A 27438-nucleotide genomic window follows, 5' to 3' on the forward strand; every position below is an offset into this window, starting at 1 on the left:
CCATGCATCCGTTTATACGATGGTACGATGATACGAAAGTGTTTCTATTGGTTGGAGATCTGTCAGTTCGTCCGACGGCGGACGAATTGACAGATCTCCAACCAATAGAAACACTTTCGTATCATCGTACCATCGTATAAACGGATGCATGGGACAGGGGCTTTAGAATAGAAAGTTAGGAAAATGCCTCACTCACCTAGCAGCACCATAAAAGCATAACTCATGTACTTTTTCTCCTTTTTCATAGATTTCATGTCCAATCCGCTGCCACCACCCAGACTGCTCATATCGCCCGAATCTTTGCCCAATGTTCGGGCCCCGCCCAATTCCAGAGCAATCACATGCGTCTGGAAAAAGTTCTGGACTGCCTGACTGAGACGATCGAACCCTGTAACGCACCAATCAGGCCAGGTAATTGAGAGTGGTTAGTCGCACATTTGTGGCGAAACGTTGCCGACATTCGGTTGCAACCCAAAACTGAATATCTAGGTTTTAATTGAGTAATATACCTAATAACCTTGCTTGTCGTCGGTTGATCGTTTCATTGTTTCGGGCCAAACTGAGTCCATCTAGAATGGAGACGTTCCAGTCCATTGCTCTTTCCACTGCTCCAGCCGCTTTCTCCGACATGCAGGAATAACTGAAAAACTGAAACTTTCGAATCCTTCTGGACGAAATGGCGAGCGATTCGCTCTTACCTTTCGTTGCTTTGCAAACACTCACTAATAACACGTTGCACGACATTTAATCCATTGGAATCGCAATATCCACTGATCACACACACACTAACAAAAACACTGAGTTGCTTAATCCACATTCTACGTTCTTGGCTGGACGTGCGATAGAAAAATGCAAAATTTCCGCGCTGATATTTATTAAATACCCTATTTATGGCTAATTAAAGATGCATCTTGCATATGGGCACGCAACACGCACAAAACTGCTTGAATTTTCTCACTTTTGTCCGAGATGTTTCAGCGAAGAAATTAGGAAAATGCTCGCACGTGAGTTTGCTCAATGACCGCATTTTTGCGTTAATGAAACTACTTTTATTGAGAACAAGACGGTTTCCATTATAAGGCACGAAAACAATGAGCACGTCCATAATAATTCAAAGAAACTTTCCAAACTCGGGTTTGATCAGTTTCTACTTGCTTCACTTATTGATTAAAATACGGAGAGCATCAAATATAGTAATTTTCCTCGCAGAACATTCAGCAAGAATTATTTATAATTAACTCGCAAAAAAACCAGTTGTAAGAGCTTTCTGGTGTTAGTTTCTAGCTGCTCTGGACGCGGTTAAAACCTTGATAAAAGTCTCATTCGTTAAGTGAATTACAGAACTCAAAAAGATTTGGACCATTCTTGGACCAACACATACTATTTAGCTTAGCACTAAATTATGAATGATTTTTATTCATTAACGAGTGGAAGATTTCGCTTCCTTGGTAGAATCGCGCTAAGTTCTCGGCGCATAAAACACTAATCATTTGACCTGGAAAGCTGAAAATTTCACTCCTGAATGGGGCATTCAATAACGCATTTTTTTCTGTAGAACATAAATTTTTGAAAACGCTTTGGTTGTCTCATAAAAAGTCAAACTTAAAATCCGGTATTTCCACACATTGCAAGCAATAATTTGTTGTTGATCGAAGCCGTATTTGTGCTGAATGAGGTCATTTCAATTAATTAAACGCCATGACGTCGCTTTAAAACCGAAACGCTAAATATACAATTTCTGGTATTTGAGAACAATGCAAACATTTGAGTGCAAATATGATAATGCCGATAAACAATTTTTATTTACATTAGCGAAAAATCCCATTCCTTTTAGCTGAACACGACAATAATTCATAAACCCAATGCATGCTTGCGCCACTGAATAACAGCATGTCCGAACTGGTAGCGCGCAATTAAACACGGTTTACCCGGTTTCGATAAATCCACGTGATTTATTTTAATTTTCAAACCGAAACTATGCGCTCCGTTTCACTTTATGCAATAAGAAGCGCATTAAACGAAACCGCTGTAGGTTCCTTGTCCCGTATTTGCGACTGGGATCAGGACAGGATTGAAATAATCACTTCAAAAGCTGTAGGTGACTTTATTTCAATAACAATTGAAACTGGCTCAAGAGCAACAAAAAAACAGCAGCTTATAAACTATGTCGTACACGCGATTTAAAACATTCTATTTGCCACAAGCCGCGCTTTTTTTATTGGTAACAATTTGAACAAGATCTAGACTTTGGCAGGCTTATTGTAATCGGAAGTTGAACTCTCCAGGCTTGCCAGGGAAGTGGCTGTGGATATTCCATCAGGAAGCGTCAATCGGATCTTATCCAAATCACTTGCCCCTTCAATGCGAGGCTGAGTAGGATGAGACATTGTGGGTGCTAATTCGTTTTCTGCATGTGCAGCTACAAGCTGAATGCAAAAAATTGGCTCAGTTAATCACTGTTAAATTTGCTATAAAAACAGCAAGCAAGAACGTCTTTTGCTAGCCTGCAAAACATGTTTCCATTCGTCTTGCCCATACAATGAAATTGAACGACTAATCATGTTTTACCATGCAAAGCTTGCAAGTTTAAACTCATGCATTGCGTGGCACATTGTGAAGATGGACGGTTAAAGCGACATGCCTTATTAAGACCCATAGATAGCAGTTATACTTAACTGGAAATTATTGAAAAGAAGCAAAAGTTTAAAGTTGCACGCGTTGGCAACCCTAGAAGATAAGAAAATCGGCTATTGAAAGAAATGCGAAACACCCTGTCTAATTTTAAATGAAAATCGTTAACTGAAAAGTGATGATAAATGAAGTCACATACTCCAAAGGTCAATATTTCTTTAATTAGCTGATAAATAATGCCACAATAAACTCAGTGATACCGAATTCATTTAGGTTGTATTTGGCTGTGATCATCCGACAACAACATTGTTATTTATTACCACGCAAGTATTAATTGGCACAATATCACTGCGGTGTCGTAAAAAAGTTAATCAATAACCATAAACCATTGCCAATTAACTGAATTGCCTTGAGGTTAATTGCTTTCGACAAATTTCCCTAATAAACTAAAACCCAACAATTTACCTGAATGAGTTCTTTTTGCGATCCCTTGGCCTCCAACAGGAAGACACTCTCCTTCACCTCCTTGCTTGAGTATTCGTGAATTTTGTCGTAAATCACACCGTGAAGACCGAGTTCTTTCAGGAACTTGATGGTGGCAGGATCGGCGTTTTCATCGCCCCAGCAGAAAATCACCAAATTCAGCTCTTTGGCCAGCTGAACCTAAACAGTGGAACCAATTTAAAACATTCCAATTTGTAGAGAGTTTACGGCGAGCCTTTCAAACTGAAAACAAGTTTTTGGGGGTTGATTGGTTTTGCCCGATGAAATAGCACCAAAGGATGGTTGAAATTGTGTGATTGCTCAAGACGAAAATCGAAGATAACATGACAAATATATACAGGGTGTTTTTTAATATTGAGGTCTTTATAGGCGGATTGAGGGGCAAGATAGCAATAAATGGGAATTGATGGAATTCATTAAAATTGGGAAAGTAGCACAAAAAACAATGTTGCAATTGATATCATCAAAAAGTCGCAGATTGAGAAGAAACTGTCTCGTTCCTCATGCTATCAGGCCCGATTTTTTGGTAAAAAATCTGCAACTATTGTATTGGTACTATTGCATCGAAGGGTGCAACAATAAAAAAGTTTTCTATGTGGCTACAACTTAAGAAAACATACTGTATATATCTCTACACACACAGCCCAAGTGAACACCCTGCAGAAGCGATGGAGAAGGATGGATGTAAATGCGAAGATTCAGACAAATACTGCATTAAACCCCAACTAATTACTAACGAATAATCAATCCAGAGCAAAACAAGCATTCCCTCAACACATCATCCACTTAGCCTCAAGTTGCAAGTAAAATTTCTTGAGGAGAGCAGTTGTTTAGTGACCATCAAGATCGCAACAAAAACAGCAAAACTAAACTGTTCACTTTTGAGTGAACCAATGATCATGACAAAAATGAAAATTTCCTTAAAACAATTGAGCTTATTGGGAACAACATTCAAAACACTGCACACGATGCACAGAGATAATCTAATAGGCCGAGCATCCTGTTACTCTAACTAGAACATCCGCGTAACAAAACAAATCGGTTTAATCTCCAAGCATCATGAAGCACCCTTCGTTAAGTCATATAAAAATACAAAATCGTTTTTTTCGAAAAACCAATTGATGATTAAGCAAAATAAAACCTACCAGTGAAGGATGCCTCAACAAATCTTCAGTATGAACATTGATACCTAAAATCTCAATCATGGTGGCATACTGGCTGGCCGCCTTTATCGACCAGCATCTCGGATCTGCATATCTCGGGTAAATCTCGCTCTCTCCAATTGTTAAAAACATTACTGGATATTTATTTTGTTTTAAACGAATTACTTGGCAGATATCGGGATTGAAACACGAAAAAATTATTCTCCTCTCTCCACCATGCCTGAGAAGAAACAACACAATGTTCTCATATCTCAAAGATCGTGCAGAGCGAAGGAAAATAATTAGCTGCGCTCTACCGCAATAACTCTAGGCAACTAAGCAAAGTCTACATCAGAGCCCAGAAAACCCTAAAATACTACAATGAATACTCACTTCATCGCCACTTCCAGAATTGTATCCAAGTACAAATTTAAATCGGTTGGATGGTACAGCTCGTAAGAGCCATCCGCCAACTTCATCGTCCACTTGATTTCAATATTAAACCCTACATGGGGATTCAAGGTATCCAGAACATGCTGCAGAGTGGGGAATGGCTGATGGTCCTCCAAGTCTTCGTCAAAGAACCTCTGGTTCTTTGACTTGCCCTCTGTTAAGTGGTAAACCTGAAAATGCCATTTTGAAAAATTCACTTCAAACTCCATGAGAGCAGTACCTTGAGCAATCTGAGCTGCTCCAAAGTGAGCTCCTTTAGTGGAATCTCCAGCATATCCTGATCTTCAATATCCCGCTTCTTTTTCATGGAAATGCACACATGAAAATCGTGGTAGATTATAGGCACTAAATCTTTACTCAGTTGAACATCAAATTCGACAAAATCTGCCCCATGATCAATGGCATTTTTTAAGGAAGCTATAGTATTTTCCCGTACTTCCGCGCAATTTTGAACTTTGTTTTTAAAGCTGGATCCTGACCCTCTATGCCCGACATCTAGGCCTGCTCTGGTCTTCTTCCAATGACGGGCATAGGAAATACTCAAGTCGCATTTATAATTGGGCATCGCCCCAATCACTAGATAATCAACGCGCAATTCTCCCAAAGGCCTGTGCTTTGTACTGGTAACTGGCAAAATTATGTTGCCTTCTGAGGACTGTAAAGCCGTAGGCAACAAGTAGCTAAATCCCGCATGGTAAGGAGGCTCACTTTCGTCTGCTCTAGAGGAATAAATATAGAAATCGAATAAATAGGCGGTGTTTTGAGGAAACACTACGGTGCTCTGGAAAGTTAGCATATCATCCTTTTTTATGGCGGTGCCAAACTGGCCTTGCGGCTTGAAACTTGGGTCATCATCAAGCAGAGCGGCCACCTCAGTGAAGGAAAATTTGGCATTCTCCACACCATCCTGGGTGTCGCTCAGCGACTCATCCAAAGCATCCGACATCGATATCGGCAGGTTTGAGGCATGCCTTTTTAAGTTAATCGGCGTCACTTTAATAAAAACCTGCCGACCCGCGTACTTTGGCCTCCAAATAGTCAGAGGATCGCTGCCCAGCTTCAGCTGAACCACTGTCTCCTTACTGAGCCAGCCCCTATCAAAACGCTCGCTGTTTGCGTAAAATCCGTACGTCTGAACCTCATCTTCCATTGTTGGAGATTTTTCCGAATAATCTATTCCTCTAGGCTTCACATTGGTTTCCCAGCTTCTGACTATGACCTGAATGCCGCTTTCGATGATAACACACACGCAGTATCGATACTCAATCTTCCGTTTATCCGGAATTTCTACTACAGCAGACCAGATGTCTGTGTCGTCTTCCTGCTGCAAAGCCACACACTTCTCGGGCACCCAAGCGCCCAACTCTTTGAGATCGCCCACCACGCATACTGATTCATCTTTCTTCAACTGGGGCACCCTCACTCGGAACAACCAATGTCGAGGGGTGTATTGGAAGGATGTAACCGATCCAGAGCTACTTTCTGCATCTCCCTTTCCCGATCGGATGGCTGCGTTTTCGGGGTCTTCCAGGAAAAACCACCGCTGCATTTTTGGCTAAGTTCGCAAGTAACTAGTCTACAATGACTGCGTTCCACGCAAAAGGGGCTTAAAAGGAAAAAGTTCTCTCACCGAAGTACCAAAGTACAGTCGACATGTTTCTCCACACGTAAGTTGAATTGGCTGGATCGCACGCAACAACACTGAACAGCGAATCTGGATGGCGAGGTAACAAACTTAGCACTCGCGTAATTGCGCTCGATTGAACCAGTTAATGAGCAAAATTAAGATAAGAATATAATTCGCACTATTTACGTTCTAAGCCCAAGTGACAATGACATTAATTGCCTTTTGACAAAATGCAGATCGCAGCGACGTTGCTAAGTGTACAAGTTGCAGCCATGGGCGTGCAGTAAAAAACCGAGATTTTTTCATTAGCTCCAACTTCTAATAAATTGAAAAATTGCCCAAAAGGCAGCGCCATTTAAAGGGATAATAACTTCTAAGGGAATAAAAATAAAACCCAAATAAAAATTCGCAATACTGATTATTAAATTAAATAATTTACAAAAACTAGTGATAACAGAAACGAAATTATACTGCAAACCCGAAAGTAGTTGTTGAGTGGTCAATCGCGCAATAACCAGGTATTGCAGTTATTGAGTCGTAAATATAAATTACTTCGTATATACACACAATTCCTCATAACACTCAGAAATAGGATTTTTCCGAAAATAGACACTGGCGCACTTCTTCGAAAAAATCCCGTATAAATGTTCCAGACAGCCGTGGCTCAAACCCCCTAAATTAATATCACAGTTGCCGATAGAATGAAACTTCTTCATCATGCACCCCGACAGAACTTAAAGCATTTCAACGCTATTGCACTAATATCACAGTTACGGCTCCTCATTACAACCCTAATGCACAAACGGGCAACTGTCCCCGTTCCTGCAATAGCCGTGATTCTGAATATTTTTGCATAGTCTTCCGCCACCTCTGGAGCTTCCGGAACTTCCCCTCTTCCACGCCCGGGGCCCATTTAACTGAACCCAACCCCCATTATTGCTGCCGCCGCGCCGAAAGCCTCCTCGGCCTCGATTGAAGTTATTGGGGCCAAACATCGGGCCTTGAGGGCCGTTGAATGAAGGCATCGCGTTTCCATGTCCAATAAAACCATCAGGTCCAGGTTTCATCATTCCACCAGGTCCAAACAAACCCTGATTCATCGCACCAGGGGGAATGGAGTTCATCATGTCCGGCTGGTTCATCGGGGGTACCATCATGTTGTTGTGCATCATGTTGGGGGGCACAAAGTTGCCAGGAACGGGGCCCATCGGTCCGGGCGGGCCTTGGAACCTTGGTGGTACTCCCATGAAAGGAGCCCCAGGTGGTATGTTGCCCATGGTGTTGAAGTTGGGGTTGAAAGGCATATTTTGGAATATCGGGGGCACAATTTGGGGTTCCATTTGAGGCGAGAGTCCTTTGGGTTCCGGCCATGGCGTGTTCCTTAGATCGATTTCCTGACATTCTGGATCCTCCAAGGGAATGCTCACTGGATCGCTCATTTGATGGATCTCCGGAATGGGTTCTTCGGCACTGTCGGGGATTCGCCGTTTGTCGAAATAGAGCGCAGCAAGGACTGTTTTCTCCCTAGCAAACTGAATATCTTTTTCCAAGCTCTTCGATCCGGGAATCGCAAGTGATTCGGGCTGGTCGCACATAAACAGCATACGCCACATGGTCTGAGGTTCCATCGTGTCTTCGTTCGGGAGCTTCCGGGACATGATCAACGCCTCCCTTTCACTAGTCATTTCCATTTTGGCCATGTCCATAAAGGTCTTTGTTACATTCACTCGCTCATTTTCGTCCAGCTCGAAGTACCGAACTTCCACCAAATCATCTTCGGCCTTCCACTTAATCGACCGCTTCGGGCCTTTCTTTTTCGCGAATAGCAACACCCCCTTAAGACCACCTTCCTGCTTTGTTGGTCGTGGAGCGTTTGGTGCTTCATCAACTTCCATAGCTTCCGATTCGGTGCCGTTGGGTGGACTTGATGGAGTTTCTTTAGGTTCCGACGGCTCAGCGCCAGCTTCCACACTATCACTCTCTGTTGCTTCAGCCGTTTCTTCTGCTGCCACCGGTTCTTTCGACAAAGTATCCTGATAAAAATTGATGGGGGCCAAGTTCTTCAGTCCTATGGGCGGACTTGTTGGGGTTGCAGAATCTGCCGCTTGTCCATCTCCCTGTGCAGGCGACGCTGATGGAGATGAGGGAACGGTTTCTTTGGATACACTGACTCTTCGTTTCCGCTTCTTTGCGTCCTTCTTCGGGGCGGAAGCTGTCAATGCGTCCATAAACATGTCGCTCTCTTGTAGAATAGCGGCTGTAAAAACATCAAAAATTAGTTTGTGATTATGGCAATTGAAAAATGGGAAATAATCAAGTGCGATTTGGTTGAGTTCTGTACGTTTTGAATGCTGAAAACAAAAACTTTTCCATTAGTTTACTAGAATAAATTCCTGGAAGAAAATTGGCTATTAGCTTAAAGAGTTTTGTATAGATATTGTTGGTTGCAATGCAAAAACTGCACTTTCAGCTAGTTATAGTCAGAGATCAAAATACAATTTCCATGTGCATGCGGGGGAGACCAAAAAACTCAAATAGTTTGTGATTTCAGTATGGTGCAACCAAGCATGGTGTAGACCGGGCAAGAAACCGCAACTTTGGGTCATTATATTCCACCGATTTAAAAGCTGTTGCAGATTCTCCAAGCATTAGTGGCCTAACAAGTCCATGTAAATTAGACTCTTTCTTTGATTTTCGGGCCAAAACAATTAGTTAGGGCATATTTGGCTGCAATAAATTTCCTGTTGCAAACAAAAACAGTAAAAATCAGTCCCCTTAAACCCATTCGATTTTCAAAAAAATTTACTCTGGAGTGAAGAAGAAAAAGTAATGAGCGGAAAATCTTTCATTAGTTTGTGACTATTTTTAATCATCATTTCAACGCTCTGGCCAAACATGCTGGGAAGTCACGAAAACCCAAATAGTAAACGCAAGTGGAAAAACTCTCCTGGGACAGTCATCTGTAGTCCGAGCTCCAATCCGCAAAAACAGCTTCCGGTGACGAAACCAACATGGAACAGATCGGCTTTAAGCAATTCTACTATACACACTAAGAACATTCCTTTAGGATTATTATTACAAATATTAGTTGCTCAGCATTAAACAAAATCCAATTTATATTTGAGTAAACGAGTGTAGCAATGAATAAAAGTAGTGAATAAATTAAAACAAAAATACTAAATAAAACCTGAAAACTAAAATATCTTTGTTTCTTTTTTCAACAAGGGGATCTTTTAGGACTTAAAATTGATTTTTAGGCGGTTTTAAGTGTTTTTCTGGTCTCTTGGGACCACTTTTCTCGAATTTACAAAAACAACCATATGAATATTTATTCGTCGTTTAACTGTGCAGAAAAATAATTTTTCATTTATAAAACCGGACAATTCCCATACAAGACACGGAATATTTGGAACACAAAATACAGGGTGAAGAAGCACTGGATGGCCGTTAAATGTAAATAATAGTGAGGAAACAATTGCTTGTTATAAACAAAGTAGATTGGTGGAAATGCAGATCGATTCCGGCTAAGATTGAGAAAATTATTGCTTCTCTTATACAGGGTGAACTCGAAAAAAGCGAAATCCTCAGGAAATCAAATCTTATTTTCAAATAAATAGTCCGGCAATTTTGAATCAAATTGCCAAAAACTCATCTATATTGATAGTAGATTTTCAGGTTTAAACAACAGCATTTACTTTGAACAAATTTGTGTACTTAACAGTTTTGAAACCAAAACTGATGAGTTTTCCGAACGTTTAGACCGTCGCGGAAAATAATTTCTTCCCGAAGCTTTGCAAGCACGAGTTGCTTGCATCTTCAAAGATGGTTTGATCGACACATCAACGACCTCTGAAGATGGAGGCTCCTCCTGCTTGCGAAACGTCAGGAATAAACTATTTTTCCACGTTGGCCTGAAAGCCCGAAAAACTTTTCAGCTTCATGCAATGGAGCTTGAAAGAAGCCGAAACAAAACTTTTTAGTGCTGAAATTTCTGTATTTACAAACAAAAGTTGTAAAAATTTTTGACAAACTGAAAATCCTCTAATATGATCCAAGAAACCGGCAAGTGCTTATCTACGTATTTTTATTGCTTTTTCCATAAATGTTCAGTTCTCTAAAATTTAGGCAGGTATAAGGGATCGTAAATACTTCTCGCTTTTATAAAACATCTTCAATGAAATCAACAAAGTCTGCTAGTCTTAAAAAGCACTATAAATTAAGCAATTGTCAAATAGAATCAGGAATAGCTTAGCAATGAATTCAATGAAAAAAATAATCAATTAATGTTCTAATCAGTTCAGCCAGTTCCTAGATAAAAGGACGCAAGTAATGTTTCCCTAAAAATGTACAGGGTTTTTCAAAGTGCTCAACACAACTCATCATAGCACGGTAACGGTAAATACAGAGTTGGTAAGTTATGTTATTGTTTATGTGCAGTTGCGCGAAAAGTCCGAATTCACACTTTAAATGCACTGATTCGAAAAAGAGGAATGCACTAAGCGAACTTTAAGAATGTGTGAAGTGTCAAACTTTTTATTTACACCGTGTATATGAGAAAAGTATGAAAAAAATAAACTATTCGAACATTTAGACCGTGGTGGCAAAGAATGTCTTTCTTTCTTCCATGATGGCCTGAATGCCCAAAAAACTGGGCAATTTCAAACAACACGCTTATGAAATTGTTCTTTAGTTTTAGTAGTTTTACGGTAATTAGCTACTTTCAATTACATAATAAATTTCGTGCCCAAAAATTCTTAAACAACAGCCTGTAAATATCATGCCTTTTAGTAACTCGAATACTTAGTATTTAATGAATGATGGGGAAAATCAACTATAGTCGAGCATGCTAATTACAGACTGCTGTGTAATATTTTGTCGACCGCAATGGGATTTAGAAGAATACATTAATGATGAGACTTTGCATCTGGATATAGCTTTCTTTCGAATGAATGTGAGCTTCTTTTGTTCGTTTTTTATGGGGCGTCAAATCACCAGAGTAATAAACTAATTACTAACGGCAACTTTGGCAAAAAATTGTGAAAATCCACTGTATACCCGACAAACTTTTTTGAACACTTCTACGGCGAATTCCACACATAAATTTGCGAATAAAACCATTTATGTGGCAGTTTGGGATTTTATTTCATATATTATCTTTGGGAGATACATCTATAACAATTACAATGCATAACGCCCTCCGCTAATAATATAATCTGTACGCTTTCCACTGCCATTTTTATCTTAATGGTTATTAGTGCATGTGTATATGTTTCACCCATTTCGTATGCCAACTTGTGTTCAAGTAAAAAAAAACTCCCTATTAAAATGGTTTCATACCGTTGTAATGATCATGCAAACCTGCATTAATAGTGAATTTCGTCTATACAGATGCACCTGATTAATTGTTAAAAAAAAGATTAGTTTCCATTTTCTAAATAAAAACATTTTGCAATTGCACCACACCCTTGATACGAAGGAAAATACGTCGCAATTTTGTTTTTACGTTTAAGTTTTTAAGTAAAATAATGTCGAATACCAGAATTCCGTCAATATCACCGGAGAAGAGCTGAAAAGTTAGTCGACCGGTCCAGGGACGAAGTCTCTTGGTACATGGAGCTGCGAGGCATTTGAGTGCTGCCATAAATAAACAACTACCTAAAGACGACTTCTGAAACTCAAAAACCTAGTTAAATAATTACTGAGCTCTTATTTTATTAATATCTCAGGTACGAACCACCTTATTAGTCGGTATAAAGAGGCAGTTAAATTTCCCAAATAGTACGTATAGCAGATATTTTAGGAAACACTTTGTGCATATGAACAAGGCTGTAATGACGTTGAATGTTGCAGCAACGAACAGGCGATTAAATTTTCTATGCCAGGCAGTTCCAAGAAGGGCTCGTTTGTTGCTGGTTAGTAATGAACGTTATCGGGTTCGCAAACGCTCAAATCACCAAGCACAATCGATTGGGTCTTGTGTCAAAATGCATCACTGATCGTTCGCGTATTGTTCCTCAACCCAATTACTTAGTATATTAATTTACTAAGCTAATTAATGAATAGCCAGTTCCATCAACTACTACGTACTATATATTGGAAAATAAAACTCCACTTTATAAAAGCGTATTTATTTAATAACCCACAATCAGCAGTTCATTTCATGGGCCTTTTTCTAAAAAAAAAACTTCAGGATCGTGGTGTTTCGCATGAATGTCGCTAAAGAGTAGCAGAACCTTGCAGCTTTGGAGAGTGCGTTATTGATTGATGAATGACGAATTTTTTCAAAAGAAATGACCCAAATGTGGATGTTTATATAAGCAGCGATCCGAGAAAGCTTGGCAATTGCGACGCGTTTACTTTGTGTAACGATTCTTGTCTCTGGCTTTACACACGGGCAAATGACGAACATTTGCGATTTAACACCAAAAATTCTATTAAAACTGTCCATGATTGAAAATTTTCTGTGTTGCTGTGTTTCTAGCTGTTTTAGCAGTCTTCTTAATATTGAATAATAAACTAGAAATTTTATGTTGATTTCAAAGCAATAGGATGGGCAGCAACAGAGCATTTGTAATGGCAAATAATATTTTTTGAATCTGGGACAATAACCCAGGTTTTAAACCAGATTGGTTCTACATCAAAATATACTAATTCGTAAAGCGATCGACTGTCTCCATTTTACGCTAATTGCCAACAAGAAATTCCAGTATTAGTTTCGCTGTAAATTAGCTTCGCTCCACGACTCAAAGGCTAATTGCGCCTATTTACAAACACTAGATGACAAAGACGAATCTTAAAAAACCCCAGTTTTTTATCCACTTTCCACCCTTCTCACAACGTTGCACTTTTCCCCAAAGCAGTCACATTCCTACTGACTGGATAATCCAGTCAAATGCACTTTACACACTTAGAATTGGAAATTAAAAAACGAAAGCGTGATTGAACTTACTGTTCGCCGTCGTAGTTGCAAACCCCGCGCCCTAGAAGGTCCATCCGATGACCTAACATCTCTAAATAAGCTGATTAATTGGAAATATCTGGTACAAAGCCAGAATGCTTTAAAACACTTACCAAGGGCCCAAAAGTTCGTGAATTCGAAAAAACGCACTATACGCGAAAGTCTTAAAACTCGCACAGAAAAAAATCGCACACAATCCAAGAGACATAAGAATCTCAACTATGAATTGGCAGGATCTGTAGATCTACAGGGACTGAAAAAAAAGTTAACACACACACAGTTTCAGTAGAAAAACGTACAGAACTCTTCCAAATTGCAGCTTCCTGACCCTGAAAAACAACATATTTGTTAAGCTTTGTAAGGAATTGAACTTACGTTTGGGTTTGGGTGGTATTAGCTTGATAGCGCCAGGTCGGTCGGGAATATCGACCTTCTCGATCCTCAGCTTCTTCTCCGGAGGCACGCTGCTGCTAAATTCTCGTGGCGGCGAAGGTCTCTTAGGAGGAATTGTCGGCAACTGAACTGAGGGGTTGGGCTTCTTGTTAGCGGATCTGGGCGGCGGTGGTTTGACCTCTTCCTCCAATCCAGTGGAGCGCATTTTTGCGTTGAAGACTTTCACGGTTTTGGACCTCTCCTCGCCAGTTCCCTTCCTGTTAAGAATTGAGAACGATGGCTTCTTTTTGTCGGATTCCTCACTGGTCTTGTTCTCCTTCTGCTTTTCATCAGAACCGTTGGACTTCTTCGGAATCCTGCCCAGTTTATCCAACGTTTGAGGCTTGACTTTATCCAAAGTATCCTTATCCTTATCGGCCTGATTTTCTTTAACCTCCTTCGGTTCCTTGGACTTCTCTATGGAATCTTTTTTGTCCTTACTACTGCTGCTTTTAGAGTTGGACCTAGAAGAGGACCTGCTATTCTTGCTTCGATCTTTGCGGTCGCGGTCTTTATCTCTATCTTTTCGGTCTTTATCTCGACTGCTGCTACTACTTGATTTGCTTTTGCTACTGCTGCTTGATTTACTCGAACCTTTCTTATCCCTATCTTTGTCCCTACTACTAGAACTCGATTTGCTTTTCGAGGACGACGACGCCGACCTAGACGACTTTTCTTTATCACTGGACTTCGCATCTTTCTCCACTGGTTTGATTTTATTGTCGTCGCTTTTGATCGACTCGTCATCCTCGCTTACATTCTTACTGTCCTCAGGAGTAACTTTTTTAATAACCTGCTTCCCATCTTTCATCGACATTTTATAAAAAGTAGTTGTCCCAATAGGCTCAACATTTTCTAGACTTGTTTTGTTCACTTCGCCGTTGCGTTCTTCCACTGGAACAGACACGGCAGGTTCAGGGGCATCAACGGCAACATCGGGCTTTTTGTTGAATTCTTCTCCATTCTGGGCAGGAACCCGATTGTCGGAGTGAGCAGGGGAAACTCGAATAGGACCGTTCGATGTTGTCATCCCAGAGCACCCCTTGACTATCGTCAACCAATTCTGAACTATCTGATTGGAGATGTTGGCGACTTCTGAAACAAACCAATCGATGTTCAATTTTCAGATTCTGATGCTGAGTTTATCTTATCTAGCCTTAGGGCAAAGAAAAGAAAAAGTCGATTGTACGATTTAGTTAAGGGCGTTTTTTCCACTTGCTTGCCGTTGCAAACGAAATGCCCCGTGTGAAGATAAATATGAACTGCCAATATTAAGTAGTATAGGAAGATTTAAACTAGTTCTATCTTATGAATATTTTAATGTAAATCTAAAAGTTCGAGTATTTCGAAAGCATGAGTGAAAAAACTTTTTTTGGAATATAAGATGTGAAAAAACAGTCCATTCAACAATAAGTATTTAGTTTGTTATTGTGTTTGCGCATTTATCTCATATATAAAACTAATAAATATTAACTAAACATAAAAAAAGATAAAGCTAACATATATGTGATAGAAAATGCGTATTTGCCCGAAAAAGATGCCTTATTGCACTAAAAATATGTTCACGCTCATTGTCAGTTGGTGGTTGTTCAATTCAAGTTTCGAAGAACTGACATCTAGAGTTCTCGTTTTGCGTTCAAGATTTGCAAATTTTTGATGGATTAAACATCAAACAACTAAGAAATAATATTCAATAAAAATGATGAACAAAAGTTGATACGCAGACATTAATTTGTCCGAATTTCCACCAATAAGTCTATTTTTCATTATATGACTAGTTCAATGTCCGAGTTTCAGGAACAATGAAAGTGTATTTATTTTCTACCGATGACCCCATGGCGAAACGAAGACCGAGAATATACGTACAAAATTGACTAATTGTTCACTATTTAGAACTAACTTGCTAATGAATTAATCAAACAAATTTACTGTTGCGATGTGAATAAAATCACAGAACAGCTTTAAATGTATTAAATCTTTGCCAACTAAACTCGAAAACTGTAGATTAAACAAGTAAATCAATTTAAATCAACAATTTTTAACTTTAAGCTTCAAAATCAAGGACTTCGTTCAAAATTCATATACTTCAGCCTGAACATGTTATGAAATTACGAAAATAATAAAATTAGTAATAAATAAATTAATTAATTAAAACACTCAATAAGCTTATATAACCATCAAATATGTAAGTAAATCGATTAAGTAATGTTATCAAAACGTAGAAATACTATGTTAGGTTTACCGATTGGACAGGTCATTTTCTTTTTAGTTCTGAGAAAAAGCCCAAGGCGAAAAAGGGTTTATGAATTTTCAGCTAGATTAAATAACACCATCTTTTCAGATAAAGCGCAAGATACATTCTCTTGAAACTGCAAAAAATACGTCCTTAAACATTCACAGATGGAATATGTGATTTAAACAACATCACATTAACAAATGTTGATCGAATATAAAATGCTCTCAAGGTTGGGAAATGTGAGGAAAATCCTTACAAAATGTTTTATTTAGCAACAAATAATAAATCAGTTCCATGCGGGTAATTCTATTCTCTTGTGTTCGTTGCATGTGCACAATATTTTATGAGGCAATGCCTTCTTAAGGGCACTTGGTGCCAAATGTGCTTAATTGAATTATGCGGAAGACCAGGAAAAATAAGTATTGACAAGCAGAATCAATCGAAACGCGAAACGCAAATGCGAGTAGCTTAGTATTTAAGCGGCAATTTACCGCACTATATTATTATAATAGGAATTAATAGTGTACTACGGTACAAGGGACGAAAGTCGAGGTTCCGCTACTGCTTGAAGTTGACATGCATGCAGTGGCGGGCCTTCGACTTTCGTCTCGCGTAGCGTATACGATTTTTCATGATCATCGGTGGAAACCAGCCGGGGAAAATATAAGGTTTCGAAAATGTTGCAAAACAGTCAGGGGATGAAGAAAGTTTGTAATGGGTAAAAGTGAAGTTTTCGCCATCGAAAACAGTGGCGAAAGTACGAACTTTCCACCAGGGGATAAGAAAAGGACATTTTCTTAATCTCGGCATCGCCTCGGGCGTCAACTTCGTCTCTTGTCCCATAATATACTTTTTTTCGGATTAGTTGCAATTAATAACATCGAGCCAATAGCTGTCTATATGACGGGTCCTTAGTATTACGGACCAACACAACCATAAAATGTGAAAAAAACGTCATTTACGTGGACTACTTTTCCAAAAAATTTCCTAGCTTTACTCTTATTGAGGATTGTTCTAAGTAGCACGAATAATAAGTGAAAATACCCCGTCGCCACTAGTAATTCGAACTATATCTACGGATATATTGCTTTTAAAACTTACCGGGCAAATCCTCTCTGCGGGACAAGCTCTTGATGACCTTTGGCAGACAATTCATTTTAAGTCTTTCAACGTCTACTGGAGTGATGAGCAACAAACCAAGAATTTCCTTAACTAAGTCCCAATTGCCTGTCTGCACTGCGTCCTGTAACCAATTCTGGATTAGCGCCCATCCTCCCTCCGCCATAAACATGTCGACCAAGCTGGTCTCTGTATTCTTCATAATCAGGACGTAGACGCATTTGCTGACTAGTTTCTTGGAGAATTTGGTCATCAAGCTGAAAAAACAATGTTGAAATTAGTGTTAAGTACAAATGGGTATGGGTTTTGATGTTTAGATTGATTTTTAAAAACGTCAACTTACTTCACAAGCCGAGGAACTTCGTCACGAGATAAAATACCTCCATCTGGGCTGAGAAGGACCGAAAGGCACTTGAGGAGCTGCAACGGATCGATGCGTGGCTGCAAAGAGAAAATGAAATGAGTAATTTGAACATGCCGCCTAATATGGCGTGAGTCATGACGCGCTGTGACGTAATACCGAACAAAATGGCGAAGAAAATTAAATTTGGAATTTCCTAGTATTCGAAAGGAACTTGAACAGTTTGGGGAAATAATAACACAGCAGAACAAAAGCCTATTTTATTTCTAGCATAATCTGTTGGATTATCTTTTGATCTTACCATATTGCAGCCTTGAGGAAACTCGTACACGGGGTCGTAGATCGAAGATCGAATCCAAAATACGATAGCTTTTCAACAACCATCCAATAATTACATTTTACAATAAATTACTGTTGATAAAGCTAACTAGAAATAAGCACAATTGATTCGACGCCCAACTCGACAAGAACAAAGAGCAATCAGTTTACCCCCATATATTAACGACTAGTTCTATATAAATCAACTACAGACAATCGTCCTTCTATACAGAACGTTTTAAAATAGGAATTCTTCCAATTACCAAATATTTCACCGAAAAATATAGAAATCTTATTCAAGCCTAACGTCGCAACGTGCTGACAAAAAGAGTGAATCTAAAATGGCGAAATTCCGTGATGAAGCTCCAACCAGTCAGTCATTGTTGCCATGTCACGCCAACGAAATTCTTCAACAACTTGAAAATTATAATAATTCGAACCGAAAGGAAAATTATTGTTATTTACCATTTCAATTATAACACTGTAACGGATGTAGTAATACTGCAACAATTAGACTGTGAAAACCTTGCTGAATTATTCGGCAGAAGGTTAAAAAGAATCTGTAAAACACTAAGCGCTGTGTTATTCAGCTGCAACGGGCAACACTGCGCGCAACTAGGCACCAATTATCACTCCCGCCTGCCCTTTTTTGACCGGAAATATAGTGAATCATAGTAGAGCCTGTTCAGTGCATCTTGATTCATTGAAAAAACAATTTGTATTTTACCAAAGCTAAAATGATAGCTTAAATCATACAAGCGTTTCCGTGTAGTTATTCCGCTCATTTTATATTAATTTTACAGGACAGAAAAAAAATGAATGTAGACAAACCATTGATGCACAAAATATCCGCCCTAGGGGGTATGTTCTGTGCATTGATGTTTGAAAACGTTCATTAAACGCCCCGTTTATTTCAAATACCCCTGGTTTGGTAACGTGAAAAGAAAAGTCGCCAGTTGCATTTCATGAAAGCTAAAAATATTTGGAAATAAGCTGGAATGAAAGCATCAAATCGCAAAAAAGCTCAACTCATTGGAGAAACTGAAGAAAATGACATTTGTTTCAAACCCTAACCTATTTTAGTGTAATTGCCGCAATTAAAAATGTACAGTCGCTCAGTAGGAATAAAAAACTTAATATCCAGTGCGATTGTTCGCAGACGGTTGTCTTTAACGGCGCGTAACTTCCAAGAAGAATCCGCAGTTGTGGAAACTCGCGAAGTTACCAAAGACCGTTCACAGCAAGTGCCCCTTGAGACGAGCCTTCGCTATCTAAAAAGTGCCGCATATAAGCAGACCTATGGTAATCAGCCCGTTTGGGTGCCTTACAGAAGGAATCACAAAGGAGCCATTCCGCCTAGACATACAAGAAAAACCTGCATTCGTAATGAGGAGATATCTACTGGAAACCCTTGCCCCATTTGCCGGGATGAGTATCTAGTTCTTCACCAAGAAAACACTGAATTATTGAAGCAGTTTATATCGCCCCAGACTGGCGCTGTGCTGGGCTACAGCCAAACTGGGCTTTGCAGAAGGAGACAACTGGAGTTGGAAGTTTGCATTAAGAGAGCTTATGACTATGGACTACTAACGTTTGATGTGCCATTTAGGAAATACGACTACTCCAAATATTACCCAAAAAATAAATAATGGAAGCAGTGTTTGTGGTAGTCGGCGGAGGGATTGCGGGGGTTTCATGTGCTGAAACTCTGGCCTTCCTCCAGCAAGAAAAGTCTATTATTTTGCTAAGTGAATCATCGTTGATTAAAACAGTTACCAATCTGCATGCCATCACTAAAACCTTAATGGGATTCGATGTCAAAGAAGCCCCTAGCAGTACTCTGCAGGCAAAGTTTCAAAATATTACTGTAGTCAATGGCACCCTCGCAGAAATCCAGCACAAAAACTCCTGCATTATTACACAATCGGGCATCATCATCAAATACCAATATCTCTGCCTTTGTATAGGGGCGCAGCCCAAGCTGATCCCCCAATCCGCTGAATATCCTGAGCATATAGTAGGAATTAGAGACACTGACTCAGTGGAGCTGTTTCTAGAAACGCTCGAAAAGTGCAAAAAGCTTGTGGTGGTTGGAAATGGGGGCATAGCCTCTGAACTGGTTTTCAAGATTAAAAACACCGAAATCCACTGGGTGGTTAAAGACAATCACATATCAGCAACGTTTGTAGATCCAGGGGCTGCTGAATTCTTCCAAACCGCGTTGCTCAAACGGCCTGCCACTCAAGAGACTGTAACGAAGAGAATGCGCTACCAAGAAGATAAACTGCATAAATCTGGAGCAGCTTTGGGCCCAGATTGGTATCAAAACCTGCTAATTTCTGGAGCAAACTCCCCAGGCTTGCATAAGCAGGTCAGTATACATTACCAGAACGAAATATCCTCTGTATCAGCCTTGGAAGGTTCGGAACATCAACTGGAAGTTGGATTAACAAACGGAGAGAAAATCAGTTGCGACTTGATCATTTCCGCAACCGGTGTAAGCCCTAGAAAAAACTTCAAGATAGATGTCCAACTAGAGCTGGCAGATGAGGGAATTAAAGTGGATCAATACATGAAGACAAATCTGGAGAATATCTATGCAGCTGGCGATATTTGCAGCGCAGATTGGCCCATAGCGAAGCACTGGATTCAAATGAAGCTGTGGACTCAGGCCAGACAAATGGGTTGCTACGCCGCCAAATGCATGTCGGGGCATTTGAACAAAGAGGAAATCCTGCAAGATTTCTGCTTTGAAATTTTCACCCACTCAACCAAGCTGTTTGGCTACAAGGTGATTTTGCTGGGACTGTTCAACGGGCAGAAGCTGGATAAAAAGTACGAAATCCTCCTCAGAACCACCAAGGATCTGGAGTACATCAAGCTGATTTTGGAAAATCATCGGCTGCAAGGAGCAGTTTTAATTGGGGACACCGACTTGGAAGAGATGTGCGAAAACTTGATTCTAAATCAAATCGATTTAGAACCTTACGGGGACGATATTTTGAACCCGGATATTGACATAGAGGACTATTTTGATTAACAGTGGAATAAAGGCAGGGATTGGGAAACTGTGTTTTACTTTACAGCGTTCAACTGCCGGGGGGGGCTTGAAATAAGACAATTTTTTGAATTACTTTTTATGTGGAATAAAAAATAACTCTACAATTAAAAAAAAACTATGCTTTAAGAGCATATTTCCTTGGGGGGAAAGCAGACATTTTCCTAATTTCCTTAGGAGTCTTAATTTTTTTCTCATGCGACGAAAGAGCGCGTCTGATAGCACGCGTCTTCCTGGGCCTCAGGTCCAAAGGCTTGTACTTCTTGTTTTTGTACAATTTCCTCAGGTTCTCTTTCTGCTTCTGGTGCATAACAATGTACACTCGGGCGATAGCTTTACGGACTACGCGACTGAACAAAAAAATTCCAATTATTTTAGAGTAAATCACAGATCAAATATGTTAACATCAATTTTGTGTGAAATAGTCCTAAAGAATAATCGAGGAAAAACCATAAATCAATTTTAATAACATTTTTACTGTTTGCGAACCAATATAGGCATATTTTAGATAAATTTTAAATGTAAAAATCAAGTGAAAATTTTAATAAAACCGTCTCGAGTGTTCTGTACGCCCAAATGAAAACCGATCTTTTGACCAAACGGATACCATTGCCGGATTTTCAGGCCATTACTTGAAACTGGTGAGTTCTTTTCAGGTTTTTCCACCGAAAACTCCTCAGTTCCTTGTTTGGATTTGTTCACTAACGAGTTCATTGAAAAAATATGGCCGTTGGATCCAGATTCAGACCCCAAACATGAACAGAGCTTTGCCGAACCACGTTTGTGCCTGTGTGACTAAAAAAGCCGAAAAGTTCTATTGTTGAACTGCCTCTAACTGAAAACTCTATTCGGTTCCAAAGCATTTAAATCTATAATAATCAGCCATTGTCTTGAATGGGGGGGTAATGTAGTAAGCCATTACTTACATCTTGGACAGCTTGGAAGGAGCCCCTCCGGTGACCTTAGCCACCCTCAAGCTGGTGAGCTCTTTCTTCAGGTCATCGAGCTGCTTGGTGAGCTCTTTTTTGTCCTTAGTCCTCAACTCGGAGCACTTTACCTTACCCTAAAAAACAAACATGACAACATAACCTTTGCTTACCTATAATCAAAGAAATAGGGAAAAAAGTTGGTTGTCACAGAAAATATGAATAAGGCCGCGAACGAATGTAACTAAGAAAGGTTTTCAGATAAAAAGTTGCTTTAGATGGGTGTTCAAATTTCAGGTTTTTACGGATGAAATTGACTACTTACCATTTTTGTAGTTTGGGAGAAACGAAAGGTTATGTGTAAGTTTGACAAAAGCAATGTCAAGTCAGAGATGTCAGTCGGTTGGTCCCTAGAAATTAGTGTTTTTTGGGTTGGTAACCCAGGGTGTTGCCATATTGGGATTTAATTCCGGAACTGCCTCTATTCAAAATCATCAAAGCACCGTAAAAATAGAAACGGTTTGGCATCGGGGCGTCGAGTTTGTTTATTGTTTCTATCATTGTTGACAGGTTAATCGCAAATTTGCGGCTTGTTTAAAATTAATACTCACTGAAATTACAAATTCTGGGTTGATCAGAAATGTAATAAAAAATGCGTGTCTGCATCAGTCGCAACAGAATCTATTACCGGCTACAAATGCTTGAATTAACTCTGAAGAGAAAATTTTATGTTTTGTTGCTGGTTGGGATAATTGGCTGTTTCCTGTTGATATGGCCCCATCATTCCCTAATAAACGATGTCGACCGCGAGCTGAGACTGTTAGTATTTGCTTGATTGAACTCACCCTGAAAAGTCTACACATATTCGTGCACTTTTAGGGCGAAGATTGACATTTTTATCAAACAGCAAGCAAATAGTCTGGCATGCAAGCAGCCGGATTTAGAGCTTTACAATCCAGAAATGCTGCAATTTATTAAAAAAGTGCCCCCAATTAACTGCGACAAAGCGGGGGATGACTGGGTAAAATGCAGGGTGAGTTCCATTTTACACATGAGCCAAGAGCGGTTTTTATTACCAAAAAACGAGGCAATGAAGAGCAAAGATGTGTGTTAGCAAATGAAAAATGTGCACACTTGCTGCCTTAATAAAAAGTGAGAGCATATTCTTTCATTTGCAAACTAGAAACTGCTTCAGTGTCTCGTATCAGATCGTAAGTTCAATTTGTTAACGAAAAGAAATATTTTTTTTGTGAAAAGTATACAGATTCAAGTAAAATATCGGCCTGAAGAACCCTCAGGTTTTAGTGCGGGATCGTTGTGGTTTCTTAACACTGTCCTGCACTAACTGCCGATCGCTTTTTCTCAATAAACCGTCTTTTAAGCTAAAGTAGCGACAATCAACGCCTATCGGCAAAAAAATGTTATTGATAAATTGGACCAGATTTCTTGATCATATTTTCACTTTTCAACTGAAACTGTTTTTTTTGACTGAACTGAACTGAAAAACGTTGCAACCGTAGGGCTCTGAATGTGTGATCCAAGAACTAGCAAAGAAGAATCACGGCCCGATAAATTGCGCATTTACCGATGTAATCCGTGTAGACGATTACGAATTGACTGATGGAGAAACGTTCTACTCCTCGGAGTATTACAAGCTTGAACGCAGTGATGTTGTAAGAGTGGCTTGCCAGTCCTCAGACTCGCGGAAATGGTCAGCAACTCTAACCGGGGTAAGACTGGATAATAATATTTGGGATAAGACCAACTGGGAGCAAATGAAAAAGACCGCGCTCAATATGAACGTTTTGATGTTTGGGTATGATTCGCTTTCGCGAAACGCTTTCATTAGGAAATTGCCCGAGTCCTACGAATATCTAACCAAGGTCTTGAACGCTGTGGTTCTTAAAGGGTGAGCTTCGCCCCCCCATTGACGTAAACCTAGGTTGCTTGAGGGATGGTTTCAGATACAACATAGTGGGAGATGGAACGCCGCAAGCGCTAATTCCACTCTTAACTGGGAGAACCGAGCTAGAGCTTCCAGACACTAGGAAGCGGTTGAAAAACACCAACTACGTCAATTCATATCCTTTCATATGGAACGAATATAAAAACGCCGGATATGTAACGGCGTTTTTAGAAGACGTTCCTCATATAGGGACTTTCACCTATCGGCTGAATGGTTTTAAGGTACTTTTTGGTACAATTTCTCCACTGAGCTAAGTGGTTTTCTTGCAGCAAGTTCCAACAGATCACTATATGCGCCCTTATTACTTGGCCAATCACGACGAACAACATAAGTGGGCCAAACTGTGTACAGGGGATTCGCCCAGGCATCAAATCATGCTAAACTACATCAAGGATGTGAGTTTTTATAGCTGTTGCCCAACATTTAACTAAGTGGGGCCACATAACAGTTTTTCAGCGTCTACCAAACAAAACCAAAGTTCCTGTTCGGATTCCATGGCGAACTTTCGCACGATGATTACAATTTAATCGAAGTTGCCGATCATGATACGATGAATCTGCTCAAGGACTTGAAGGAATCTGGGGCTCTTAATAATACAATTTTGATCATTATGGCGGATCATGGACACAGGTGAATTTAACTCAGTCTATGAAAACAAGCGTCGACATGCGATCGATGCCAATAGGTTTGCAGATGTACGAAACACAATCCAAGGCAAGCAAGAGGAAAGACTTCCATTTTTTGCCTTTGCTTTTCCCGAGTGGTTTGCGCATCAATATCCCAGGGCTTACAGGAACTTTCGAAAAAACTCCGACAAACTAACAACGCCCTTTGATGTTCATCGGACTCTCCAGGAAGTTTTGGATTTGAAAAACACCGGCTTCGGCAATTTAAATCAACGGTCCATCTCATTATTTTCGGAGGTAATTTTCTTCACGTCCCAACAGTTCGTTCTCACTAGCGTCTCCGACTTGTAGATTCCAGCCGCCAGATCTTGTGCACATGCTTACATTGAGCCCCATTGGTGTGCCTGTTTGGCATGGGAAAAAATTAGTCTGTCCCACCCAATCATCCCTCGTTTAGGAGACACCTTGCTGAACTTCATAAATAACCTTACTGATAGTAAGCGGTATATGTGCGAAGAATTGAAACTGGCCAAAGTTTCATGGGCGATGAAACTAACGCCCAACAGGAACTTGGTGAAATTCAGCCAAAACAAGGATATTGACGGTTTTGTGGCCGATCTATCAGCCAACACGCACATTACGGAGGAGTTGTATCAGATTAAAGTAACGCTCGTGCCAGGTAATTCGATTTTTGAAGCTTCCATTAAGCATGTGAAAGACCGTGATCAATTGGAGTTGTTGCTGGGTGATATTAGCCGGATCAACATGTATAGATCGCAAGCTAAATGCGTAGAAGCAGAATTTCCTCATTTGCGGAAGTACTGCTATTGCAAATAATGCCGTTTTCTAGTACCATCACGATGGTAACTGTCTCATTAGACCTAATCTCATTTGATGTTTATTCTTGTATTAACGTTGGCTGTGTAGGAGCTGATTTTTTCAGCTGATATTTTATTCTACGTGTCCGATTTATGTGCTTGTGAGGATCTAGTCAAAACAGACGAAATAAAATTTCTGTTTAAACTATTTTTTTTTAAAATAAAACCCAATCAACCGCACTCACTTAAAACATTTATATGATACAAATTGTCTAATGTACACCTTCAACGAAACCATTTGCTTGGAGTGGCTATTAATAAATAATACATTTAACTCGAACCCATACACACGCACGCGAAATAAACTGACATACTTATTATGTACAAAATAGGTTTTACATACTAATAGTTACCATTGATGTTCAGTGACCCCGCAGGCCGTTGTACACTTTGTTATTGGAACGTTGATTGAAAACCTTCTTGATTACTACAAAGGAAACAAGATAAAATTAGCCTCTAGTTTTTTAGACTCACTTGCATGGATACTTTGCCTAGGATATTGAGACAAAAAACTCACCTTCCTTCTCCTCATCTTTCAGTTCCTGCTTAGGAAACTCCACATCGAAAGTAATAAATAACGCCCCGTGCAAATTGTTGTTTGAGTAATTCGGCATGCCCTCGCCTTTCTTGCGAATTCGGGCCCCAGGCCAGGTTATTTTGTCCCGATTAATAGTAACCATATGTCCGTCAAGATGCCGCAGTTCAATGGTAAAACCAACTAGAGCATCCTAAAAAATATATTTATTAAAAAACAATCGCATTTTAATAAAAAAAAAAGATTACCTGTAAACTAATGGTGACATTTGTGTACAGATCGTCGCCCCTTCTTTCAAATATTGGATGAGGCTGGGTTTTGATTGCAAGAATCAGATCGCCAGGTTCTCCGTCTATATGAGGTTCTCCTTCTGCAGTGAATTTCGTTTCTTGTCCATCCACCATTCCTGATGAGATAATTACGATGTTTATGGGCTAATTTTTTGAAGCCCTGATATACTCTTTAAGACAGAATTGAAAAATGTGTTTTCGAGCCATTCGATGACGAATTGGCCACTTAACTCTGACTATAACAGTAGATATATCTATTCAGTAGGTATATTTTAATAATGAGTAATGTTTAAGCACATTCAAGTTCAAGGAGAGCATATGGATGCTCCATGAGCACATTTTAAGTTCCTTTGCAGATTTTTAGATGAAACTTGTATTCATGGTCAAAGATAAATTGCTGAAGAATGGAAGCTGCGATATCTTACCAGCTTCTATTTCCATTTCCAAAGTTCTTTCTTCATTGACCAACTGAACATTGGGGCATTCGTCACAAACAGTCTGCTGCATCATCTGGAACCGTCCAGGACCCAGACTCTTCGTGATCATTTCCTGCCTGCAATTGCACTGACGTGTCCCATGACTCGGCTTTATAACTGGCTTATTCCTGGTTATTTCTATGAAGTTTCCTGAAGATTAATCGTAAATTACCGTAGGGAAACGTGTAAAGAGAATTGGGGTTTCCAACCTGTATAAAGGTCTTCAAGAGTAACGTGAATGTCCATGAGTAAATCCGCTCCCCTGGCTGCTTCAGGTCGTTGTTCGCCCCCAAAGTGGAACCCAAAGTCGCCGAAGAAGCTGCCAAAAGAGTCCATGCCCCCGTCCATCATGCCATCCTTTTGCAAACAGTCTTCGCCGCATCGGTCGTACTTCTTGCGCTTTTCTTCATCCGACAGCACTTCGTAAGCAGCCCCCAGATCCTGGAACTTGTTGGATGCTTCCGGGTCATCTTGGTTCTTATCTGGATGCAATTCCTTGGCGAGACGACGATACGCTTTTTTGATTTCGTGGAGGCTGGCACTTTTGGAGACACCGAGTATTTTGTAAAAATCTCTACCCGCAAACACAACTCCCGAAAACAACAGATTAACCCAAACTAGAGCGAACCACTTGAAGTTCATCGTGTCGGAATGGGAGAAAAGGCCCGAACTTATACTATCATAATACAGTGGGGTTCGATTTTTATTAATAATTGGCCGGAATTTACAATAAACAAATTGGCATTGGCAGACAAGTCGATGATACCAACGTCAGGGAAGAATCGAATCTCATGTGGACGGCTTTGATTGGCTGGAACCATTCTGACAAATCAGCTGCGTCCACTTCACAGCTGATGATTGAAATAATTTTTATTGAAAATTAAGCCCACTGGCTTGTGCAG

General features: G+C 39.9%; 8 protein-coding genes across 12 annotated transcripts in view; 2 read left to right on the plus strand and 6 right to left on the minus strand.

The window, feature by feature from the left end:
* LOC109538708 overlaps positions 1-27438 on the minus strand; it is a 114891-nt gene that overhangs the window by 10670 nt on the left and 76783 nt on the right. The window lies entirely within an intron of this gene.
* LOC109538611 (collagen alpha-1(IV) chain) overlaps positions 1-27438 on the minus strand; it is a 138449-nt gene that overhangs the window by 2710 nt on the left and 108301 nt on the right. The window lies entirely within an intron of this gene.
* Positions 2085-6569, minus strand: LOC125503911 (glycerophosphocholine phosphodiesterase GPCPD1-like). Of its 2 annotated transcripts, XM_048665049.1 has the most exons (6): positions 4951-6569; positions 4671-4900; positions 4281-4518; positions 3097-3294; positions 2677-2727; positions 2085-2426 (listed from the first exon to the last, which is right to left on the minus strand). In XM_048665049.1, the coding sequence occupies exons 1-5, from the start codon at positions 6277-6279 to the stop codon at positions 2704-2706; spliced, it is 2019 nt and encodes a 672-aa protein (XP_048521006.1). In that variant the 5' UTR covers positions 6280-6569; the 3' UTR covers positions 2085-2426; positions 2677-2703. The 2 variants fall into 2 exon arrangements, with proteins under 2 accessions (XP_048521006.1, XP_048521005.1); XM_048665048.1 differs by lacking the exon at positions 2677-2727 and having other exon boundaries at positions 4951-6568.
* On the minus strand, positions 6759-18145 carry LOC125503910 (serine/threonine-protein phosphatase 1 regulatory subunit 10-like). 4 transcript variants are annotated; one of them, XM_048665044.1, is made up of 6 exons: positions 17953-18145; positions 17765-17890; positions 17446-17543; positions 17085-17359; positions 13691-14842; positions 6759-8614 (listed from the first exon to the last, which is right to left on the minus strand). In XM_048665044.1, exons 2-6 carry the CDS (start codon positions 17765-17767, stop codon positions 7149-7151), a joined length of 2994 nt encoding a protein of 997 aa, XP_048521001.1. In that variant the 5' UTR covers positions 17768-17890; positions 17953-18145; the 3' UTR covers positions 6759-7148. The 4 variants fall into 4 exon arrangements, with proteins under 4 accessions (XP_048521001.1, XP_048521002.1, XP_048521004.1 ...); XM_048665045.1 differs by having other exon boundaries at positions 13691-14839; positions 17765-18145; XM_048665047.1 differs by lacking the exons at positions 17446-17543; positions 17765-17890; positions 17953-18145 and having other exon boundaries at positions 13691-14839; positions 17085-17121; positions 17181-17272.
* LOC125503916 (pyridine nucleotide-disulfide oxidoreductase domain-containing protein 1-like) lies at positions 18625-20849 on the plus strand. The gene has a single exon (XM_048665057.1). It carries the CDS (start codon positions 19430-19432, stop codon positions 20819-20821), a length of 1392 nt encoding a protein of 463 aa, XP_048521014.1. The 5' UTR covers positions 18625-19429; the 3' UTR covers positions 20822-20849.
* Positions 20902-22192, minus strand: LOC109538568 (60S ribosomal protein L35). Its single transcript, XM_019905834.2, has 3 exons — positions 22091-22192; positions 21766-21902; positions 20902-21189 (listed from the first exon to the last, which is right to left on the minus strand). Exons 1-3 carry the CDS (start codon positions 22091-22093, stop codon positions 20958-20960), a joined length of 372 nt encoding a protein of 123 aa, XP_019761393.1. The 5' UTR covers positions 22094-22192; the 3' UTR covers positions 20902-20957.
* LOC125503914 lies at positions 22300-25383 on the plus strand. The gene is made up of 8 exons (XM_048665052.1): positions 22300-22584; positions 22645-22798; positions 23286-23674; positions 23730-23952; positions 24001-24126; positions 24180-24361; positions 24417-24654; positions 24709-25383. The coding sequence occupies exons 1-8, from the start codon at positions 22418-22420 to the stop codon at positions 25192-25194; spliced, it is 1965 nt and encodes a 654-aa protein (XP_048521009.1). The 5' UTR covers positions 22300-22417; the 3' UTR covers positions 25195-25383.
* Positions 25416-27409, minus strand: LOC109538558 (dnaJ homolog shv). The gene is made up of 5 exons (XM_019905823.2): positions 26746-27409; positions 26486-26686; positions 26019-26176; positions 25753-25963; positions 25416-25662 (listed from the first exon to the last, which is right to left on the minus strand). Exons 1-5 carry the CDS (start codon positions 27176-27178, stop codon positions 25598-25600), a joined length of 1068 nt encoding a protein of 355 aa, XP_019761382.1. The 5' UTR covers positions 27179-27409; the 3' UTR covers positions 25416-25597.

This window comes from Dendroctonus ponderosae, unplaced genomic scaffold (genome assembly GCF_020466585.1).
Source record: "Dendroctonus ponderosae isolate FM_Combo_2020 unplaced genomic scaffold, Dpon_F_20191213v2 Dpon_F_20191213_3, whole genome shotgun sequence".
NCBI classification, from domain to species: domain Eukaryota; kingdom Metazoa; phylum Arthropoda; class Insecta; order Coleoptera; family Curculionidae; genus Dendroctonus; species Dendroctonus ponderosae.

Excerpts from the sequence above, each read along its gene's own strand:
- LOC125503911 (XM_048665048.1), bottom strand. The coding sequence starts at position 6,279 with ATGCAGCGGTGGTTTTTCCTGGAAGACCCCGAAAACGCAGCCATCCGA. Across the intron at positions 3,295-4,280 it reads TGTTGAGGCATCCTTCACTG|GTTCAGCTGGCCAAAGAGCT; the intron begins GTAGGTTTTATT and ends TCCACTGTTTAG. Across the intron at positions 2,427-3,096 it reads CGCAAAAAGAACTCATTCAG|CTTGTAGCTGCACATGCAGA; the intron begins GTAAATTGTTGG and ends TTTTGCATTCAG.
- LOC125503910 (XM_048665044.1), bottom strand. Across the intron at positions 17,360-17,445 it reads GAAGTTCCTCGGCTTGTGAA|CTTGATGACCAAATTCTCCA; the intron begins GTAAGTTGACGT and ends TTGTTTTTTCAG. Across the intron at positions 8,615-13,690 it reads AATACCACCCAAACCCAAAC|CCGCTATTCTACAAGAGAGC; the intron begins GTAAGTTCAATT and ends ATGTTTTTACAG.
- LOC125503916 (XM_048665057.1), top strand. The coding sequence starts at position 19,430 with ATGGAAGCAGTGTTTGTGGTAGTCGGCGGAGGGATTGCGGGGGTTTCA.
- LOC109538568 (XM_019905834.2), bottom strand. Across the intron at positions 21,190-21,765 it reads CCTTCCAAGCTGTCCAAGAT|TCGCGTAGTCCGTAAAGCTA; the intron begins GTAAGTAATGGC and ends TTTTTTGTTCAG.
- LOC125503914 (XM_048665052.1), top strand. The coding sequence starts at position 22,418 with ATGCGTGTCTGCATCAGTCGCAACAGAATCTATTACCGGCTACAAATG. Across the intron at positions 22,799-23,285 it reads ATGACTGGGTAAAATGCAGG|GGCTCTGAATGTGTGATCCA; the intron begins GTGAGTTCCATT and ends TTGCAACCGTAG. Across the intron at positions 23,953-24,000 it reads ATCGGCTGAATGGTTTTAAG|CAAGTTCCAACAGATCACTA; the intron begins GTACTTTTTGGT and ends GTTTTCTTGCAG.
- LOC109538558 (XM_019905823.2), bottom strand. The coding sequence starts at position 27,178 with ATGAACTTCAAGTGGTTCGCTCTAGTTTGGGTTAATCTGTTGTTTTCG. Across the intron at positions 25,964-26,018 it reads ATGTCACCATTAGTTTACAG|GATGCTCTAGTTGGTTTTAC; the intron begins GTAATCTTTTTT and ends TATATTTTTTAG. Across the intron at positions 25,663-25,752 it reads GAAAGATGAGGAGAAGGAAG|TAATCAAGAAGGTTTTCAAT; the intron begins GTGAGTTTTTTG and ends TTTCCTTTGTAG.